Source organism: Schistocerca piceifrons, chromosome 5, assembly GCF_021461385.2.
Source record: "Schistocerca piceifrons isolate TAMUIC-IGC-003096 chromosome 5, iqSchPice1.1, whole genome shotgun sequence".
NCBI classification, from domain to species: domain Eukaryota; kingdom Metazoa; phylum Arthropoda; class Insecta; order Orthoptera; family Acrididae; genus Schistocerca; species Schistocerca piceifrons.
In genome coordinates, this window is record NC_060142.1 from 230687307 (window position 1) to 230709126 (window position 21820).

Sequence of the window (21820 nt, forward strand, 5' to 3'; positions counted from 1 at the left end):
GATACCCACAATTAGGCTCCGTTCAAAATCTGTCAGGTGCTGACAAAGCTGTCTCACATGAGTACACATCATCTCTTTGTCCTTCACTTGACATCTGACGCTGTTCACGCTCCTTCTATGCTCTACCAGCCCTTGTACGACACTAAATATGAACAACATTAGTGCACTCTGTTAGTCGTGGTAACTGTCACAGATTAGATTAGATTAGATTAGTACTTGTTCCATAGATCATGAATACGACACTTCGTAATGATGTGGAACATGTCAGGTTAATAAAAGGTGTCCATACAAGATATTACATTACACAAAATATTACATGACACTCAATATTTTTAATTTTTTTTTTTTGTTTTTTTTTTGTTGGGGTTGGGAAATTACCCACTTACTATATCCAAAAATTCATCTAATGAGTAGAAGGAGTTGCCATTAAGAAATTCTTTTAATTTACTTTTGAATGCTATATGGCTATCTGTCAGACTTTCGTGGCAGCATAATTACCCCCTTCTGAGCCAAAGTTAGATTTAACCTTGAGTAGTGAAGATCATCCTTTCTCCTAGTGTTGTAGCCATGTACACTGCTATTACTTTTGAATTCGTTCGGATTGTTAATAACAAATTTCATAAGTGAATATGAATAGGGTGAGGCTACAGTGAAGATTTCTAGCTCTTTAAATAAGTGTCTGCAGGATGATCCAGGATGAACTCCAGCAATTATTCTGATTACACGCTTTTGTGCAATGAACACTCTTTTACTCAATGATGAGTTACTCCAGAATATGATGCCATAGGAAAGCACAGAATGAAAATAGGCGTGGTAAGCTAATTTACTCAGATGTATATCGCCAAAATTTGCAATGACCCTAATAGCATAAGTAGCTGAACTCAAACGTCTCAGCAGATCCTGAGTGTGTTTTTTCCAGTTCAACCCCTCATCAATGGATACACCTAGAAATTTTGAATATTCTACGTTAGCTACCGATTTCTGATCGAAGTCTATATTTATTAATGGGGTCATTCCATTTACTGTGTGGAACTTTATATACTGTGTTTTGTCAAAGTTTAATGAGAGCCCATTTGCGGAGAACCACTTAATGATTTTCTGAAAAACATCATTTACAATTTCACCAGTTAATTCTTGTCTGTCGGGTGTGATAGCTATACTTGTATCATCGGCAAAAGGTACCAGCTTTGCATCTTCGTGAATATAGAATGGCAAGTCATTAATATATATTAAGAACAGCAGAGGACCCAAGACCAAACCTTGCGGCACCTCATTCTTGATTGTTCTCCAGTTTGAGAAATCACCAGTTTTTTGCATATTATGTGAACTGTTTATTTCAACTTTCTGCACTCTTCCAGTTAGGTATGATTTAAACCGTTTGAGCACTGTCCCATTCATACCACAGTACTTGAGCTTATCTAGAAGTATTCCATGATTTACACAATCAAAAGCCTTTGATATATCACAAATAATCCCAACAGGTGACTTCCGGTTACTCAGAGCATTTAATATTACAACTCTAATCATTTACATACGCGCCAATCCGCGTACGAAGTTACGTTCAGTATGTCTTCTGGGCACTCCACTTTTCTTGTCATCAGTTTGGCTTCTTTAATTTCTGCCAAATTTTATCTCATCCTAGACACAGGTAAATTAATTGTATTTATCCTTTTCTCGAACTTAATCCAAAACAATATTTTCTCCTTACAAACGATACAGAGAAAAAAAATAAGTTGCCGTTTGTATCAATAATTATCTCATAGTCACTTCCCTAGATATAATTATATATTTGAGACAAGCAGCCGAGCGGTCTGAGGCGCTGCAGTCATGGACTACGCGGCTGGTCTCGGCGGAGGTTCGAGTTCTCCCTCGGGCATGGGTGTGTGTGTTTGCCCTTAGGATAATTTAGGTTAAGTAGTGTGTAAGGTTAGGGACTCATGACCTTAGCAGTTAAGTCCCATAAGATTTAACACACATTAGATTTTTTTTGGAGACAAGTAAAACATTGGCAACTGGACTTTTACGGAAGTGCTGTAGGGCGTATGACTCTGGTGGCGCACGAATCGCACGAGTCATCGAGTGTGTCGTGAGATGTCATCTCACGGCCGCGGTTGTTGTGTACATTGCAGAAACCAGACCGACCTGGCCGGGTGTCTAGAGGCAACGACTCTAGCTGATAGCCATTCTCACGCTTGGAACAAAAGTCTAGACCGTCCCTGTTCCTAATATTTATAATAGTCAGAGCAATATCTGCTTGAATTATGACACAATAGAGAGAGCATAGAGTCATCTCTCTCTTGGCATTCTGTAAAACTCGCCTTCGGAGTTCCCTTGCATTTAATCAGCCAACTCTGTCTGTCTGAGAACTTTCGTTGCCTTTATGTAACACCTTAGTCTCCCGCGCCAAAAGGAACACATACTTGCCAAAAGATATTCGTTTTTTTTTTTTTTTTTGTAATTTTAGAAGTAGGCATGTACACACGCAAAAGTTTCTGATGTGGTGCTTATATATATATATATATATATATATATATATATATATATATATATATATATATATATATATATATAGGGTGCTCCATTCATCGTGACCGGGCCAAATATCTCACGAAATAAGCGTCAAACGAAAGAACTACAAAGAACGAAACTCGTCTAGCTTCAAGGGGGAAACCAGATGGCGCTATGGTTCGCCCGCTAGATGGCGCTGCCGTAGGTCAAACGGATATCAACTGCATTTTTTTTAATAGGAACCCCCATTTTCATTACATATTCGTGTAGTACGTAAAGAAATATGAATGTTTTAGCTGGTCCACTTTTTTCGCTTTGTAATAATTGGCGCTGTAATAGTCACAAACGAATAAGTACGTGGTATCACGTAACATTCCGCCAGTGCGTACGGTATTTGCTTCGTGATACATTACCCGTGTTAAAATGGACCGTTTACCAATTGCGGAAAAGATCGATATCGTGTTGATGTATGGCTATTGTGATCAAAATGCCCAACGGGCGTGTGCTATGTATGCTGCTCGGTATCTTGGACGACATCATCCAAGTGTGCGGACCGTTCGCCGGATAATTACGTTATTTCAGGAAACAAGAAGTGTTAAGCCACATGTGAAACGTCAACCACGACCTACAACAAATGATGATGCCCAAGTAGGTGTTTTAAGCTGCTGTCGCGGCTAATCCGCACATCAGTAGCAGACAAATTGCGCGAGAATCGGGAATCTCAAAAACGTCGGTGTTGAGAATGCTACATCAACATCGATTGCACCCGTGCACCTGGAATTGCATGGCGACGACTTTGAACGTCGTGTACAGTTCTGCCACTGGGCACAATAGAAATTACGGGATGATGACAGATTTTTTTGCACGCGTCCTATTTAGCGACGAAGCGTCATTCACCAACAGCGGTAACGTAAACCGGCATAATATGCACTATTGGCCAACGGAAAGTACACGATGGCTGCGACAAGTGGAACATCAGCGACCTTGACGGGTTAATGTATGGTGCGGTATTATGGGAGGAAGGATTACTGGCCCCCATTTTATCGATGGCAATCTAAATGGTGCAATGTATGCTGATTTCCTGCGTAATGTTCTACCGATGTTACTACAAGATGTTTCACTGCGTGACAGAATGGCGATGTACTTCCAACATCATGGATGCCCGGCACGTAGCTCGCGTGCGGTTGAAGCGGTATTGAATAACATATTTCATGACAGGAGGATCGGTCGTCGAAGCACCATACCCAGGCCCACACGTTCGCCGGATCTGACGTCACCGGATTTCTTTTTGTGGGGAAAGTTGAAGGATATTTGCTATGGTGATCCACCGACAACGCCTGACAACATGCGTCAGCGCATTGTCAATGCATGTGTGAACATTACGGATGGCGAACTACTCGCTGTTGAAAGGAATGTCGTTACACGTATTGCCAAATGTTGACGGACATAATTTTGAGCATTTATTGCATTAATGTGGTATTTACGGGTTATCACGTTGTAACAGCATGCGTTCTCAGAAATGATAAGTTCACAAAGGTACATGTATCACATTGGAACAACCGAAATAAAATGTTCAAGCGTACCTATGTTCTGTAATTTAATTTAAAAAACCTACCTGTTACCAACTGTTCGTCTAAAATTGTGAGCCATATGTTTGTGACTATTACCGCGCCATCAATCACAAAGCGAAAAAAGTGATCCAACTAAAACATTCATATTTCTTTACTTACTAGAGGAATATGTAATAAAAATGGGGGTTCCCATTTTAAAAAAAACGCAGTTGATATCCGTTTGGCCTATGGCAGCGCCATCTAGCGGGCCAACCATAGCGCCATCTGGTTTCCCGCTTCAAGCTAGACGAGTTTCTTTCTTTGTAGTTTTTTCGTTTGACTCTTATTTCGTGAGATATTTGGCCCGGTCACGATCAATGGACCACCCTGTATATTATCGCCCTTGAAATGTATTCGCGAATGCGATCAACCATCAGCTGTATAAGAGAATGACGAGAATGAAAATTTGTGCCGGACCGGGATTCGAAGCAGACTTCCCGCCTTCCGCCAGCGGTGGCCTTATCTCATTGGCTATCGGTGCACGACTCACGGCCAGACCCAAACTTCTATATGTCATCGCTCCGACGTCACGACGTATACTGGTACACACATTATGTAATTCCCTTACAAGGGAGGACATTTTAACTGAAAGTCGCTGTCCGGTATCAGCAGATAAATACTGCAGTATCGTATTTACTCGTTATCGCCGTCTTCACGGTTTGATTGTCTCGAGTTTTCCCTGTACGATAAAATCTGGAGCTTTCCAGGATTGTAATGGTTTGTTGGGTCAATTTAACTACAAAATAATAGTAGTTCACTTCTCTATGTTTCTGTATTTTCAAAATACTCGGACGGCTGTTTTATAGCTATTATACAACTTCCACATCAATATGATTTTCACCTGCTCAGATGAACTACAAATTTTCAACTGTTCATTACGTCTGTGCAAAACATTTCCTACTTTTTCAGCTGACTACTCTTCCAAGCGAGAAAAGGCAGTGAGATTACATTTATAGCCAAAGGATCTAATTATTTATATTGCAGCAAAAACAGAATATAAATTGAGTTGTACATTGTTGTTGTTGTGGTCTTCAGTCCTGAGACTGGTTTGATGCAGCTCTCCATGCTACTCTATCCTGTGCAAGCTTTTTCATCTCCCAGTACTTACTGCAACCTACATCCTTCTGAATCTGCTTAGTGTATTCATCTCTTGGTCTCCCCCTACGATTTTTACCCTCCACGCTGCCCTCCAATACTAAATTGGTGATCCCTTGATGCCTCAGAACATGTCCTACCAACCGATCCCTTCTTCTGGTCAAGTTGTGCCACAAACTTCTCTTCTCCCCAATCCTATTCAATACTTCCTCATTATTTATGTGATCCATCTAATCTTCAGCATTCTTCTGTAGCACCACATTTCGAAAGCTTCTATTCTCTTCTTGTCCAAACTATTTATCGTCCATGTTTCACTTCCATACATGGCTACACTCCATACGAATACTTTCAGAAATGACTTCCTGACACTTAAATCAATACTGGATGTTAACAAATTTCTCTTCTTCAGAAACGCTTTCCTTGCCATTGCCAGCCTACATTTTATATCCTCTCTACTTCGACCATCATCAGTTATTTTGCTCCCCAAATAGCAAAACTCCTTTACTACTTTAAGTGCCTCATTTCCTAATCTAATTCCCTCAGCATCACCCGACTTAATTAGACTACATTCCATTATCCTTGTTTTGCTTTTGTTGATGTTCATCTTATATCCTCCTTTCAAGACACTATCCATTCCGTTCAACTGCTCTTCCAGGTCCTTTGCTGTCTCTGACAGAATTACAGTGTCATCGGCGAACCTCAAAGTGTTTATTTCTTCTCCATGGATTTTAATACCCACTCCGAATTTTTCTTTTGTTTCCTTCACTGCTTGCTCAATATACAGATTGAACAACATCGGGGACAGGCTACAACCCTGTCTTACTCCCTTCCCAACCACTGCTTCCCTTTCATGTCCCTCGACTCTTATAACTGCCATCTGGTTTCTGTACAAATTGTAAATAGCCTTTCGCTCCCTGTATTTTACCCCTGCCACCTTTAGAATTTGAAAGAGAGTATTCCAGTCAACATTGTCAAAAGCTTTCTCTAAGTCTACAAATGCTAGAAACGTAGGTTTGCCTTTCCTTAATCTTTCTTCTAAGATAAGTCGTAAGGTCAGTATTGCCTCACGTGTTCCAGTATTTCTACGGAATCCAAACTGATCTTCCCCGAGGTTGGCTTCTACTAGTTTTTCCATTCGTCTGTAAAGAATTCGTGTTAGTATTTTGCAGCTGTGACTTATTAAGCTGATAGTTCGGTAATTTTCACATCTGTCAACACCTGCTTTCTTTGGGATTGGAATTATTATATTCTTCTTGAAGTCTGAGGGTATTTCGCCTGTTTCATACATCTTGCTCACCAGATGGTAGAGTTTTGTCAGGACTGGCTCTCCCACGGCCGTCAGTAGTTCCAATGGAATATTGTCTACTCCGGGGGCCTTGTTTCGACTCAGGTCTTTCAGTGCTCTGTCAAACTCTTCACGCAGTATCGTATCTCCCATTTCATCTTCATCTACATCCTTTTCCATTTCCATAATATTGTCCTCAAGTACATCGCCCTTGTATAGACCCTCTATATACTCCTTCTACCTTTCTGCTTTCCCTTCTTTGCTTAGAACTGGGTTACCATCTGAGCTCTTGATATTCATACAAGTCGTTCTCTTATCTCCAAAGGTCTCTTTAATTTTCCTGTAGGCGGTATCTATCTTAACCCTAGTGAGATAGGCCTCTACATCCTTACATTTGTCCTCTAGCCATCCCTGCTTAGCCATTTTGCACTTCCTGTCGATATCATTTTTGAGACGTTTGTATTCCTTTTTGCCTGTTTCACTTACTGCATTTTTATATTTTCTCCTTTCATCAATTTAATTCAATATTTCTTCTGTTACCCAAGGATTTCTACTAGCCCTCGTCTTTTTACCTACTTGATCCTCTGCTGCCTTCACTACTTCATCCCTCAAAGCTACCCATTCTTCTTCTACTGTATTTATTTCCCCCATTCCTGTCAATTGCTCCCTTATGCTCTCCCTGAATCTCTGTACAACCTCTGGTTCTTTTAGTTTATCCAGGTCCCATCTCCTTAAATTCCCACCTTTTTGCAGTTTCTTCAGTTTTAATCTACAGGTCATAACCAATAGATTGTGATCAGAGTCCACATCTGCCCCTGGAAATGTCTTACAATTTAAAACCTGGTTCCTAAATCTCTGTCTTACCATTATATAATCTATCTGAAACCTTTTAGTATCTCCAGGGTTCTTCCATGTATACAACCTTCTTTCATGATTCTTAAACCAAGTGTTAGTTATGATTATGTTGCGCTCTGTGCAAAATTCTACCAGGCGGCTTCCTCTTTCATTTCTGTCCCCCAATCCATATTCACCTACTATGTTTCCTTCTCTCCCTTTTCCTACACTCGAATTCCAGTCACCCATGACTATTAAATTTTCGTCTCCCTTCACTACCTGAATAATTTCTTTTATTTCATCATACATTTCTTCAATTTCTTCGTCATCTGCAGAGCTAGTTGGCATATAAACTTGTACTACTGTAGTAGGTGTGGGCTTCGTATCTATCTTGGCCACAATAATGCGTTCACTATGCTGTTTGTAGTAGCTTACCCGCATTCCTATTTTCCTATTCATTATTAAACCTACTCCTGCATTACCCCTATTTGATTTTGTGTTTATAACCCTGTAGTCACCTGACCAGAAGTCTTGTTCCTCCTGCCACCGAACTTCACTAATTCCCACTATATCTAACTTCAACCTATCCATTTCCCTTTTTAAATTTTCTAACCTACCTGCCCGATTAAGGGATCTGACATTCCACGCTCCGATCCGTAGAACGCCAGTTTTCTTTCTCCTGATAACGACATCCTCTTGAGTAGTCCCCGCCCGGAGATCCGAATGGGGGACTATTTTACCTCCGGAATATTTTACCCAAGAGGACGCCATCATCATGTAATCATACAGTAAAGCTGCATGCCCTCGGGAAAAATTACGGCTGTAGTTTCCCCTTGCTTTCAGCCGTTCGCAGTACCAGCACAGCAAGGCCGTTTTGGTTATTGTTACAAGGCCAGATCAGTCAATCATCCAGACTGTTGCCCTTGCAACTACTGAAAAGGCTGCTGCCCCTCTTCAGGAACCACACGTTTGTCTGGCCTCTCAACAGATACCCCTCCGTTGTGGTTGCACCTACGGTACGGCTATCTGTATCGCTGAGGCACGCAAGCCTCCCCACCAACGGCAAGGTCCATGGTTCATGGGGGGGAGTTGTACATGTCTATACGTAAAATTAACAAAATTTAGTGGAAAATTGTAAATAGGTTTATAATATTTACAGTTATGTCTCTATTTACATCGAATGTAACAGCAGTGCAAAAATACACGCCAAGACAGAAAAACGACGCAGCGTGAAGGAGTTATCCAAATGGGACGGAAATCGGTGTACGTTATGAACGTGTTCAGACAAACAAATGAATACAATTGGATGTTGTTTTTTTTTTTCACGGGAAAGAACTTCACAAATTGAGCAAGTCAGCAACGAACTGCTCCACCTCTGAACATCATGCAACCACTTATTCGGCTTCACCTTGACTGATAGAGTTGTAGGATGTCCTCCTGAGGGACAACGTGCCAAATTCTGTCCAATTCGAGCGCTAGATAGTCGAAATTCCGAGCTTATTGGAGGGCTCTGCCCATAAAGCTCCAAACGTTCTCAGTTGGGGAGAGATCTGGGGACCCTGCTGGCCAAAGTAGGGTTTGACAAGCGTGAAGACAAGTAGTAGGAACTCAGGCCTACAAGCAGTAGAAAAGCATTTCGTGTGAGGGCAGGCATTTTCCTGCTGAAACCTAAGCCCAGGATTGCTTGCCGTGAAGGGCGACAAATCGGGGCGTACAAGATTATCGACGTACCGCTATGCTGTAAGGATTGCGCGGATGACAACTTAAGGGGGCCTGCTATAAAATGTAGCGGCACCCCAAACTATCACTCTTGGTTGTCAAGCCGCTTAGCGGGCGACAGTTACATTGGTCTCCCACCGTTGTCGGCAGCGTCTCCAGACAAATCTTTGACCTGGACTCGCAGAGACTGTAATAGAATTGTCTTCAGTGATGAGTCCCACTTCGGAATGAGATCCGATGACCAGAGAAGACGTTTCTGGGGACGCCCTGGACAGCGATGGGATTCCAGGCTGACTGTCTCCTGCCATACGGCCCGAGAACGAATAGTGGTGGTCTGGGGTGCCATTTCATTTTATTGGAGGACCGCTTTGGTTGACACCCGCTGCACTCTTACAACACAGTGGTACATCGACGATATTCTTCGCTCTGTTTTGTTGCCCTTCATGGCAAGCCATCCTGCACTTAGATTTCAGCAAGATAATGCCCGCCCACATACGGTGAAAGTTGCTATTGCTTGTCTTCGTGCTTGCCAAACCGTACCTTGGCCAGCAACGTCGCCGTATCTCTCCCCAACTGAGAAAGTTTGGAGCGTTATGGGCAAGGTCCTTCAACCAAGTAGGGTTTTTTGACGATCTAACACGCCAGCTGGATAGAATTTCAATCAGCATTCTTCAGAAGGACATACAACAACTCTGTTAATCAGTTCTAAGCTGAATAACTGCTTGTATAAGGGCCAGAGGTGGGTAAAAGCATTATTGACTTGCTAAATTGTGAAGATCTTTCTCCTGAAAATATCAGCCAATTTTTCTGAAATTGTAATCATTTTTTTGTCTTTACATGTACATCATATCTCTCATTTGGATGATTTCTTCGTGGTGAATCTATTTTTTTCTTAGAATTTATTACGTTTACATACAGACAGCCTTTTATGAGGACATTGACTTGGAAATAAAATTATCGATTGCACCGTTACCAGCGAGTTCGTAACTTGTTTTAGGCCTATTAAATCACACGATGGAGACTAAACTCTCTCTCTCTCTCACACACACACACACACACACACACACACACACACACACACACACACACACACATAGAGCATATATATATATATATATATATATATATATATATATATATATATATATATATGCTCTATCTATCTATATGTGCGCGTGTGTGGGCGTTTGCGACTGCGTGTGAGTACAACGAATCTGTGCGATTTCTCCATCTCCACGTCTTCAAGCAGTTGGGTTCCCTCGTACCTACACCCATAGCTAAACTATTAAAAAATTCCATCGCATGTGACGGTAAAGCTACACCATAGAGTCGTCTAAGGGTCGAGATTAGGAGCGGAGTTAGAGTGCCGCCTTTTATGGTCCTAATGTGGTGTCTCTGTTGCAGACCACCGTCGCACTTCGTGTTCATCCACGAGGTGCCTGGCGCCGGGATGGGGAAGCGAGCCTCCGACTCTGGCTCGGCGTACCCCACGCAGCGCGGCAGCCTGCACTCCGTGAGGCGCAACTCCTACGACATCCGCTCCGTCTCCAGCGACGGTAAGTACGCCAGCGGCTGCCTTCCCAAGTGGATAAACTCGGACTGCCGATGTCGAGGTCTAAGGCCATCAAACTGTTCCACGTTATAGTATCAAGGTAGGTAGGTACTCTTTCCAAACTTATTCCCATTCTCCATCAATGCGTACCTTCATTTCCATTGAAGAAGAAAATTAAGCCATGTATTAATACAGGTTGTGAAGAAATCAACACAGGGCAGAAACAGTGAGAATAATCTACCACTTCCTTCCTAATAAAAAAGAAACATCAATTACTTTGTGAAGCATTTGATCAGAAGTATCAAGACACCTACACTACTGGCCATTAAGGTTGCTACACCAAGAAGAAATGCGGATGATAAACGGGTATTCATGGGACAAATATATTATACTAGCACTGACATGTGATTACATTTTCACGGAATTTGGGTGCATAGATCCTGAGAAATCAGTACCCAGAACAACCACCACTGGCCGTAATAACGGCCTTGATACGCCTGGGCATTGAGTCAAATAGAGCTTGGATGGCGTGTACAGGTACAGCTGCCCATGCAGCTTCAACACGATATCACAGTTCATCAAGAGTAGTGACTGGCGTATTGTGACGAGCCAGTTGCTCGGCCACCATTGACCAGACGTTTTCAGTTGGTGAGAGATCTGGAGAATGTGTTGGCCAGCGCACCAGTCGAACATTTTCGGTATCCAGACAGGCCCGTACAGGACCTACAACATGAGGTCGTGCATTATCCTGCTGAAATGTAGGGTTTCGCAGGGATAGAATGAAGGGTAGAGCCACGGGTCGTAACACATCTGAAACGTAACGTCCACTGTTCAAAGTGGCGTCAATGCGACCAAGAAGTGACCGAGACGTGTAACCAATGGCACCCCATACCAACACGCCGGGTGATACGCCAGTATGGCGATGACGAATACACGCTTCCAATGTGTGTTCACCGCGATGTCGCCAAACACTGATGCAACCATCATGACGCTGTAAACAGAACCTGGATTCATCCGAAAAAATGACGTTTTGCCATTCGTGCACCCAGGTTCGTCGAGTACACCGTCGCAGGCGCTCCTGTCTGTGATGCAGCGTCAAGGGTAACCGCAGCCATGGTCTCCGAGCTGATACTCCATGCTGCTGCAAACGTCGTCAAACTGTTCGTGCAGATGGTTGTTGTCTTGCAAACGTCCCCATGTGTTGACTCAGGGATCGAGACGTGGCTGCACGACTCGTTACAGCCATGCGGATAAGATGCCTGTCATCTCGGCTGTTAATGATACGAGGCCGTTGGGATCCCAGCAGCAATGTCGTGATACGATAAACCGCAATTGCGATAGGCTACAATCCGACCTTTATCAAAGTCGGAAATGTGATGGTACGCATTTCTCCTCCTTACACGAGACATCACAACAACGTTTCACCAAGCAACGCCGGTCAACTGCTGTTTGTGCATGAGAAATCGGTTGGAAACTTTCCTAATGTCAGCACGTTGTAGGTGTCACCACCGGCGCCGACTTTGTGTGTATGCTCTGAAAAGCTAATCGATTGCATATCACAGAATCTTCTTCCTGCCGGTTAAATTTTGCGCCTGTAGCACGTCATCTTCGTGGTGTAGCAATTTTAATGGCCAGTAGTGTATAATTAGACATTCGTACACGGTGTGTCCACACGTCACCTTTGCGACGGCTTCAGCTCTGCTGGCGACATTTTCGATGAGGTTTCTGAAAGTCGGTTGAGGAACGGCAGCCCATTCTTCCACAAGAGCCGAAACCAGAAAAGGTGGTATGTTGGACGCTGCAGTCTGGAGCGAAGTCGACGTTCTGACTCATCCCAAAGGTGTTCCACTGGGTTCGGTTGGGGACTGTGGGCGGATCAGTCTATTTCAGGAATACTATTCTTCACAAATCAGTGATTCACAGACGCTTCTTTATGACAGGGTGTAATGTCATGTCAATGCAATCAGTCATCATTTACGAAATGGTCCTCTACTGAACCCAGAACACGAATCTGTAAAATGTGCTCACATATTTGTGCATTTAGCGTGTTTTAAGCGAAGTAAGAGGACCAAAACCTAACAACGAAAAATTCGACATACCATAGCACAATATTCTTCGTACCTAACTGTTGGTAGAACAAATGACTACAGGTAACTTTCTCCAGGCAAATAGCGTCATTCGTCACTCCAAAGCATTCGTTTCCAGTCATCTAAGGCCAAGTGGCGTCGCACTAACCACCAGATAGCTTAGTACTCACTGCAGACATTTGCGGCTTATCGACCATTGTACTCAATTCCTTTTAACTCCGTACCCTCGCACACTGTGCTAGCTGGACTGCTGGTAACAAATTTGCATCTCACGAATTATTCCTTCCGGACTCATTTCACACGATTTTTACCAGCACCCTTCGCCGGTCCGTATCAGTTGGTGCAAGAGATCTGCCAGGCCTTCGTTTAGCTATGGTTGTACCTTCTCGTTTCTACTTCACAATCACATCACAACAGTCGACTTGGACAGCTTTAGAACAACGGAAATTTCCGTGATGGATCTATTATTCAGTTGATATCTAGTGGCTAGTCCACGTTGGACGTCATTGAGAGCTCCTGGCCGACAATTTGTACAGGCAACGCTATATTCTGGCCTCGTTTTATACGTTCAGGTCACCTCTCGTAACATCTGTCGGTCAATTCCGCCTTGCGTAGGAGTGTCCGGCTACTTTTGATTAGATGGTGTATTTCTCGTCGACCAATGGAGCAATACATTATCTGTCGTAGACGTGATCGTTTCCCGGCTATTTACTAAAAATACGCCAACGCAACGCAGACGTCTGCTTGTGGAAACAATCTTCACCCAATACCCCCAATACCACATCGTCTGGGAATGTGCCAACAAATAAGGTATTTCAGATCAGGGCATGAACGCCTTTGGTAATCCTCCAATTTGTGGCATAACAGGAGTAAGGAGCTGTGGCACAGCTGATGAAATGCGAACCTACATGACCGAGAGACAGCCTAGAAGACGTCATACGTGATGACAACGAGACGAACCAAGGCAGAACCCTCAACTACAGTGTCCTTCCGGACCAAATAAGGAGATGAGCCACGAGGAGGACTAGGAAAAATTTCCTGAGACCCTCATAGCCATCTCTGTCGCAATCTCTACGCCTTGGATGGCAAGGAAGCGCAGCGACTGTGAATGACTCAATGCGCCATGGGGATAGTAATCAAGACAAAAGGAGAAAAACAATTTAGAAACAGAAGTACAACTTCAAAGAGCCGAGATCGTTATTGTACAGCATTTATTTGACGATCAGTTTCAGCAAACTACGTTGCTACTACACAGTGCCTGTAACGTCTATGATGTTTACTTGAGAATCTCGGTCGTTATTCTACTAAAGTATGAACATGAGCTTGTATAATCGCTGCAGTATATGTGTTGTTTAATGTAATGGTTATTTTATGCTTGACTTGCTGATATACTATTGTTCTCATGTTTATCAAGTATTGTTCTATGATATGACACGGTGCATTAGATAAAGATTCAGTGATATGTTCTGCAGAAGGTATGTTATATTCCGTGGTATCGTCCACGTTTGTGTAAAATTGTTTTACACCCCTTTACATCCCATCCCAGTGTGCTTGAATATGTTGACCTATGTTTTACAGATCTGATGACGGCAACGTAGTTTGCTGAAATCAGTCAACACAATAAATGCTGTACAATATCTACCTTGGCTGTTTTAAGCTGTACTTACGTTTCTACGTTAATGTAGATCGTCTCCTAACTTTACAATGTGAAGCATATGAAAGGAGAAAAACAAATTTTGTTTGTGATATCCAGTACAAAAGAGTAATGTGCTGTAGTGCTGTGTAGTGTAACGTTTCATACTGTAGCGTGGTGTTAAATCATAAATTACAAAAATCTGTGATACAGTAATGGGGTAAAGAATAGTGATCTAGTAGCATGCGCCAACTGGATTCCGGACGGGGGTATATCTGTGGACAAAGGGCAGTATGTAATCGTTTTTCCTTAATCAGTTTTCCTCTCTCTCTCTCTCTCTCTCTCTCTCTTATGCATTTATTTTACTTTCCTTAAAGTGCATACTTCTGAGCTGTACTAATACATTTGAAATTTTATGTTAAGATATCGTGTTGCATACTCGTGTGCATGTTGTCCTAGTTATTTTGACCACCTCGAATTCTTTTTTGTCCAATGCAAAATAAAAGTTGTACCAAGCAAACGTTTAACTATCAGGGGGACATTAACCAACACGTTTTCCTTTCTTATATCTTTGTTCATTGCGAAGATGTTTTTTTTTAAACAGCATCCTACATTTTTTATTCGGTAATACACTTCATCTTTTCAAGATCTATTCAAAAAGGTGTCACTACGTATCATTGACGTAAACATGATGTTATTAAACACGTAACACAAAACTAAGTTTGACTCTCCCGTAGTAGAACACAGTGCTGGTATCCTGGGTAACGTAACTCGTCTACTTGCTGCAGTTGACAGTAAACAAATGGAAGCACAATGGAAAATGTACGCCAGTGACTCAGTCAATTGTCTTCATTTGAAGTTTTATCTGAGCACAGTATACACCAACCAAGACAAGGTAGAAATTCTACCCATCCATAGAGAATGTAAGTTAGCGGAACAGTAATTGTAGTACTTTTCTGTATAGAACTTCATGGGTAGATGTGTTCTGTATTAGAATCTAGATCACAGACTAAAAGAAAACAGAAAATAAATAAATAAATAAATGTCGTGTAGGAGAACTTTGCCCCTCTCCTGTCTGAAAGGGTCCGCAGCTCGTGGTCGTGCGGTAGCGTTCTCGCTTCCCGCGCATGGGGTCCCGGGTTCGATTCCTGGCGGGGTCAGGACTTTTTCCTGCCTCGACATGACTGGGTGTTGTGTCGTGTTCATCATCATCATTCATCCCCATTACGGTCGGGGGAAGGCAATGGCAAATCACCTCCACTAGGACCTTGCCTAGTACGGCGGTGTGGGTCTCCCGCATCGTCTGCAACGCTCCTCGGGGTATGGGACCTCATCATCATCTCTGAAAGGATTTCCATCTATTGCTGACACATACTTTTTGAAAGCGGAGGAGACTAGAGTCTTTACAGGTGAATAAGAAAGAAGGGACGTTGAAATTTGACGTCTTGCGGACGTAACCTTCGTAAGAGATCTCGAGCGAGCTCAGACTAGACAAGATTTGGGAAGAAAATTGGTAGTGTCCATGATTATAGTACCACCCCATCATTAGCCAAAGGCCGTTTAATGGGACCACGGAAATCTACACTGCGTAACATAATTAAAGGATCACTTTTTTCGAAACCCCGTAATTCGTAATTCCCCATTGCGACGCTTAAGTTTGACATTTGGTTCAATGGCGCCAACGCGTGTCGTCCTGCGTTGTGACCTTCGGCCTCGAAACGCTCAAATGGCAAAGTGTCGAGACATGGAAAAAAGTGTCGCAGCGCAGAAGTTCATGTGACTTGTAGAGTTAATGATGTCACATTGCCACCAAACTTCATCACAATTCTGCCCAATCGTCAACGTGTCACACAATGGGGAGGTCATATTAGCCCCTCTTTACCACATTTAATCCTCACTTTTCACATCTCTGCGACGGAGGTTAGAACCACAACGCATAGAGTTGAAATACGCGGTTTTCTTACGAGCGGCCAAAGAAAACATTCCGGAAACACCGCCGCTCAGAACAGACACGAAAAGACCTCAGAGGCGTGGCATAAGGTTTCTCAATGAAACCTCAATTTCCCCAGGAGCATTGATTCCCACACATTTCGAGGTCAAAATCGTTGTTCGCATTGCGGTAAGCAACAGGAATACGTTCTTGACAACCCTTGACACTAACACCCTCGGATATTTCAAGGCTTCTCTAATAACGTTGGGGGCTACGTATCCATTATACGTGAACTGACCCTTTTAGTGCGCAGGGCGACCGAAATTTGTGCTCTCGTGTACAGAATTGAACCACTATGGACCGTTCAAAATCATCAGGTAGGACTGATTAGGAGATAGAGAAGATCCAACGAAGAGCGGCGCGTTTCGTCAAGGGATCGTTTAGCTGCCGAGAGAGCGTTACAGAGATACTAAACAAACTCCACTGACAGACGTTACAAGAGAGGCGTTGTGGAGCACGAAGAGATTTACTAATGAAATTTCGGTACAGCACTTTTCAGAAGGAAAGCGGAGCAACATATTACTTCCCCCCCACATACATCTCGCGTATTGACCACGAGGAGAAAATCACAGAAATTAGAGCCAGTGCAGAGGTTTATCGATAATCATTCTTCCACGAACTATTCACGAGTGGAATAGGATCGAAGGGATCAGATAGTGGTGCCGAGAGTAACCCCCGCCACGCACCATTAGGTGGCTTGCGGAGTATGATGTAGATGTAGATTCGACGAAATTTGAATCTGATCCGAAACAGCAGAGTGTGCTTGCACTTTTTCAGCCGTTTTATTTCGCGTGGTCCTGTGGCGCGATCATGCGTGAATAAAACGAAAAAGGGTCCTCTAAGGTCCCCCAGTTCGGCAAAACACTCATTGCCATCCACTCATATTTTTTAAGCAACCGAAAAATGTACCTGTACAGAGAGAAGTTGGAACGAGAGATCCCAGATTCCTGCAGGCAGACTACGATGCTGCTCTTGCGTCTCATGATAGGCTATCCGGAATCAGAGTGTGTCAAAGAGGTTACCTGTCTGCAAGCGCTCAGTAATTCGTCAAGTGTCCTCTCTGTACAGGCACATTGTTAAAATTCTCAATAAAGGTGGACGGGTGGCACCGAGGGTTTTGCCACAGTGGGGAAGGGGCGCGGGGGGGGGGGGGGGTTCTTAGAGAAGTAATGCGCCATTTTATTCACACATGTGTCATGCCGCATGCCTCCATGATCACGCCACAGGGCGACACAAAATAGGGGCGCTGGAAAACCATAAGCAACCTTTGCTCTTTCAGATCATGTCCAAATTTCATCGAATGATTTGGAATGGTCCCTAATGGTTACAACCTGTGCACGAGAGCAAAAACTGCGGTCACACTGCGCTCCAAATGGGTTCACACTGCGCTCCAAATGTGTGCGATCACATTCGGTAGGGATGTAGTTTCACATCTCCTTAGAGAGGGACTGAAACGTCTGTAGGTGTCAGCAGTGTCATAGGTTGTCAAGAAAGTCTTCCTGTTGCTCACTGCACTGCGAAACGTCGTTGTCTACCGCGAAATGTGTGGGAGTCAACGCCCCAGGCATACGGGTGGTTTCATTGACGACCTTTATGCCACCCCTGCGGCCTTTTAGTGCCTGTCTTGAGCGGCGGTGTGTCTGGAATGTTTTCTATGGCCATTCATAAGAAAACCGCTTGATTTTAGACTCTACATCTACATCTACATTTATACTCCGCAAGCCACCCAACGGTGTGTGGCGGAGGGCACTTTACGTGCCACTGTCATTACCTCCCTTTCCTGTTCCAGTCGCGTATGGTTCGCGGGAAGAACGACTGTCTGAAAGCCTCCGTGCGCGCTCTAATCTCTCTAATTTTACATTCGTGATCTCCTCGGGAGGTATAAGTAGGGGGAAGCAATATATTCGATACCTCATCCAGAAACGCACCCTCTCGAAACCTGGCGAGCAAGCTACACCGCGATGCAGAGCGCCTCTCTTGCAGAGTCTGCCACTTGAGTTTATTAAACATCTCCGTAACGCTATCACGGTTACCAAATAACCCTGTGACGAAACGCGCCGCTCTTCTTTGGATCTTCTCTATCTCCTCCGTCAGACCGATCTGGTACGGATCCCACACTGATGAGCAATACTCAAGTATAGGTCGAACGAGTGTTTTGTAAGCCACCTCCTTTGTTGATGGACTACATTTTCTAAGCACTCTCCCAATGAATCTCAACCTGTGTTTGTTCCGCTATCATATAATCATACAATAAAGGATCCTTCTTTCTATGTATTCGCAATACATTACATTTGTCTATGTTAAGGGTCAGTTGCTACTCCCTGCACCAAGTGCCTATCCGCTGCAGATCTTCCTGCATTTCGCCACAATTTTCTAATGCTGCAACTTCTCTGTATACTACAGCATCATCCGCGAAAAGCCGCATGGAACTTCCGACACTATCTACTAGGTCATTTACATATATTGTGAAAAGCAATGGTCCCATAACACTCCCCTGTGGCACGCCAGAGGTTACTTTGTCTGTAGACGTCTCTCCATTGATAACAACATGCTGTGTTCTGTTTGCTAAAAACTCTTCAATCCAGCCACACAGCTGGTCTGATATTCCGTAGGCTCTTACTTTGTTTATCAGGCGACAGTGCGGAACTGTATCGAACGCCTTCCGGAGGCGTCACGGTTCTGATCTCCATCGCAGAGACGTCAAAAGAGGCAGCATAACGACCTTCTGATCGCATTACACGTCCACAGTGACATTGAGCAGAACTGTGGTGAAATTTGGTGCCAATGTAACATCATTAAGCCACCTTACACCTCACATGAATTTCTGAGCGGTGCCTTTTTTTTCACATGTGTGGACACCGTGCTGTTTGCAGCGTCGTCGAGCCTCAGGGTGACGTCACAGGATGCCATGCTTTTGCGCCTTTACAGAGGAAGATTGTACGTACCATTACATCAAATTTAAGACGAAAGTATTGAAGTGGCTGAGAATTACAGGGTTTCTAAAAAGTGATCCTTTACTTCTTTTGCTCAGTGAAAAGCAGGAAGGTTGGAGGAGAACCTACAACCTGTACCGAACCCGAATTCTGTGTCCTGATCACTGAATCACTTCGTTCCGCCTTTGCACAAGATGGATTAAATATCTATAGTGTTCCAAGATGGTTGTTTCGACGTCTCCCGCGCTTGGCAACTGAGCTTGTGGGTCGTCCCTGATGATATCGATGTAGACAAGATGCTGACCTCTCTTTTTTCCCCTTCATATTCAAAATAGCCTGAACTGAGGTAACTTGAACACTCCAATAATTTTAATCGGACGGAGGAAAGTGTAAAACGGAATGGTATCTGGATTCTGGTACTGAAGAGGATTTTTATCCGTCATCCATCGCGGAGCAGTCGCAGTATTGGTCGACAGCAACCGCTGAAAACATCTGACGTCACGCCTCTGTGTGGGAGCCTTCTGCCTTTAGGGACAAAACATTGCGTTTCTCCAAGAAATTCATTCAACCACGGCATAAAAGCACCTATATAGGGAAAATTATCATCATTATGAAGTAAATCGGAGATCACACGGAAAAATGTAAGTGTTGGTTCTTCCCGCGCGCTGTTCGAGATTGGAATTGTAGAGAAACAGCTTGAAGATTCTCCGATGAATCCTCTGCCAGGCACTTAATTGTGAATTGCAGAGTAATGTTGTAGATGTTGATGTAGAATACTTTGATGTGTGACTTTTTCTGTCGTGAAAATTCACACTTAAAATCGTTGTGTACTGGATTTGGAAAATAATATACGCAGGATACAGAAGATTCGAAGTTTTCTGTAGGCATGCTCGAGTATTCCGCTCGATAGAAAGGCAGAAATCGGAGCTCGAGAGCTGGCATCAAACACAGTTTCAGTTCATCAGAGAGGTTTATTTTCCAGCGAAATTTTCAGTATGATTGAATCTTATAATACACTATGGGCAAGAATTGTACTGACAAAGTTCACGAAATTCGGCTGAGTGTTTGGTACAAGGAGACTATGGTTTCCAGTGACTAAATAACGCGTAACTGCAATTTACAGGTGTCAGAATGAAGATGCTTTTTCTTGAAAATATCCCAAGAAACTTTCCTGAAATGTGCAGCTAAAATTAGTATGTTTCGCACACAATCTTTCAAATCATCCGCACATACAGTTGGGGAACCGATGGGTTGGTTGTAGTTGTCCTGTTGCGTGCCCCACATAGTCATGAGATATGAAACTGATGAAGATTGTCATTAACACATATGAAGAGCCCAATTAACTTTTTATACCTTGGATTCACAGTCATATAGAACTTTGTAAAAGACATATTTACGCCATTATAACTTTCAGCTAGATCCACAAGAGCTTCATTAGAAATTTTCATGAACAAGGCTCTTCATATGTTTTATAAAAGATATATTTAAGCCAGTGACTGAAACACTTTCTTTACTTCACGATTGCAATTTCAGCCTTAGGTCATTATCAAGTGCAGATTTTCGTGGCTTTAAACCATGTCAACTTAAAATGAGCTGACACATTCGTATGTCTTTTTTTTCTTTTTTTTCTTTATTGTATTTCAATTCCCCATCGGGGCGGGCTGGCAGCAGCATATGCGCTGCTCTTCAGCCGAAAGACATAGAACAAAACAATAGAAGACATTTAAAAACAGCAAAGGAGAGAAGAAGGCGAACATAGATATAAAAAAGGGAGAACATCATGGAAGGCAATATACTAAAAACGGGGTGACTGTAAAATGGAGATAAAAAACTGTTTAAAAGTAGCACACACAGAAAGCCACACACTGCGACGATTAAAAGAACACAAGGCACAGTATGACTGGAGCATAAAGGTGTTGACGGATGGCATAGCACACAACGTAACACTGACGGCGAACCTCAAGGCAGTACACAATTAAAATCACATTCGTATGTCGTTGTCATTACTATTAAATACATTCGCGACACTGTTACATATTGCGAGCACACACATCCATAGGTCATAAAACAACATAGTCTTTAGACACTCATGTTCGTTAGCCCATTACTAGTCACTTAAGCATCAAACTGCAGTGGCAGATTACTGTTTACATGCTACTGCATATAGCATGTAAACAGTAATCTGCTGCTATAGTTTGGTGCATAAATGACTAGTAATGTGCTAACGAACATGAGTGTCTACAGACTATGTTGTTTTATGACCTATATGGATGTGTGTGCTCGCAATACGTAACAGCGTCGCGAATGTATTTAATAGTAATGACAACATTTTAAGTTGACATGGCGTAAAGCCATGAAAATCGGCACTTGATAGTGGCTAAGGCCAAAATTGCAATCGCGAAATAAAGAAAGTGTTACAGTCACTGGCGTAAATATGATGTCTTTTATAAAACATATGAAGAGCCCAGTTCATGAAAATTTCTAATGAAGCTCTTGTGGATCTAGCTCAAAGTACTGCCGCAGTCACTGACTAAGTACATGCTTTTTCTGCAATACCGGAGCGCATGCGAAAGA

General features: G+C 43.1%; 1 protein-coding gene across 2 annotated transcripts in view; it reads left to right on the forward strand.

The window, feature by feature from the left end:
- The window catches only part of LOC124798448 (high affinity cAMP-specific and IBMX-insensitive 3',5'-cyclic phosphodiesterase 8A), a 1735971-nt gene that overhangs the window by 1488208 nt on the left and 225943 nt on the right, over positions 1 to 21820 (forward strand). For both annotated transcript variants that reach the window (XM_047261866.1, XM_047261867.1), the window contains exon 11: positions 10456 to 10607. In XM_047261866.1, coding sequence (XP_047117822.1) covers positions 10456 to 10607 — 152 coding nt within the window. The remainder of the gene's footprint in view (positions 1 to 10455; positions 10608 to 21820) is intronic.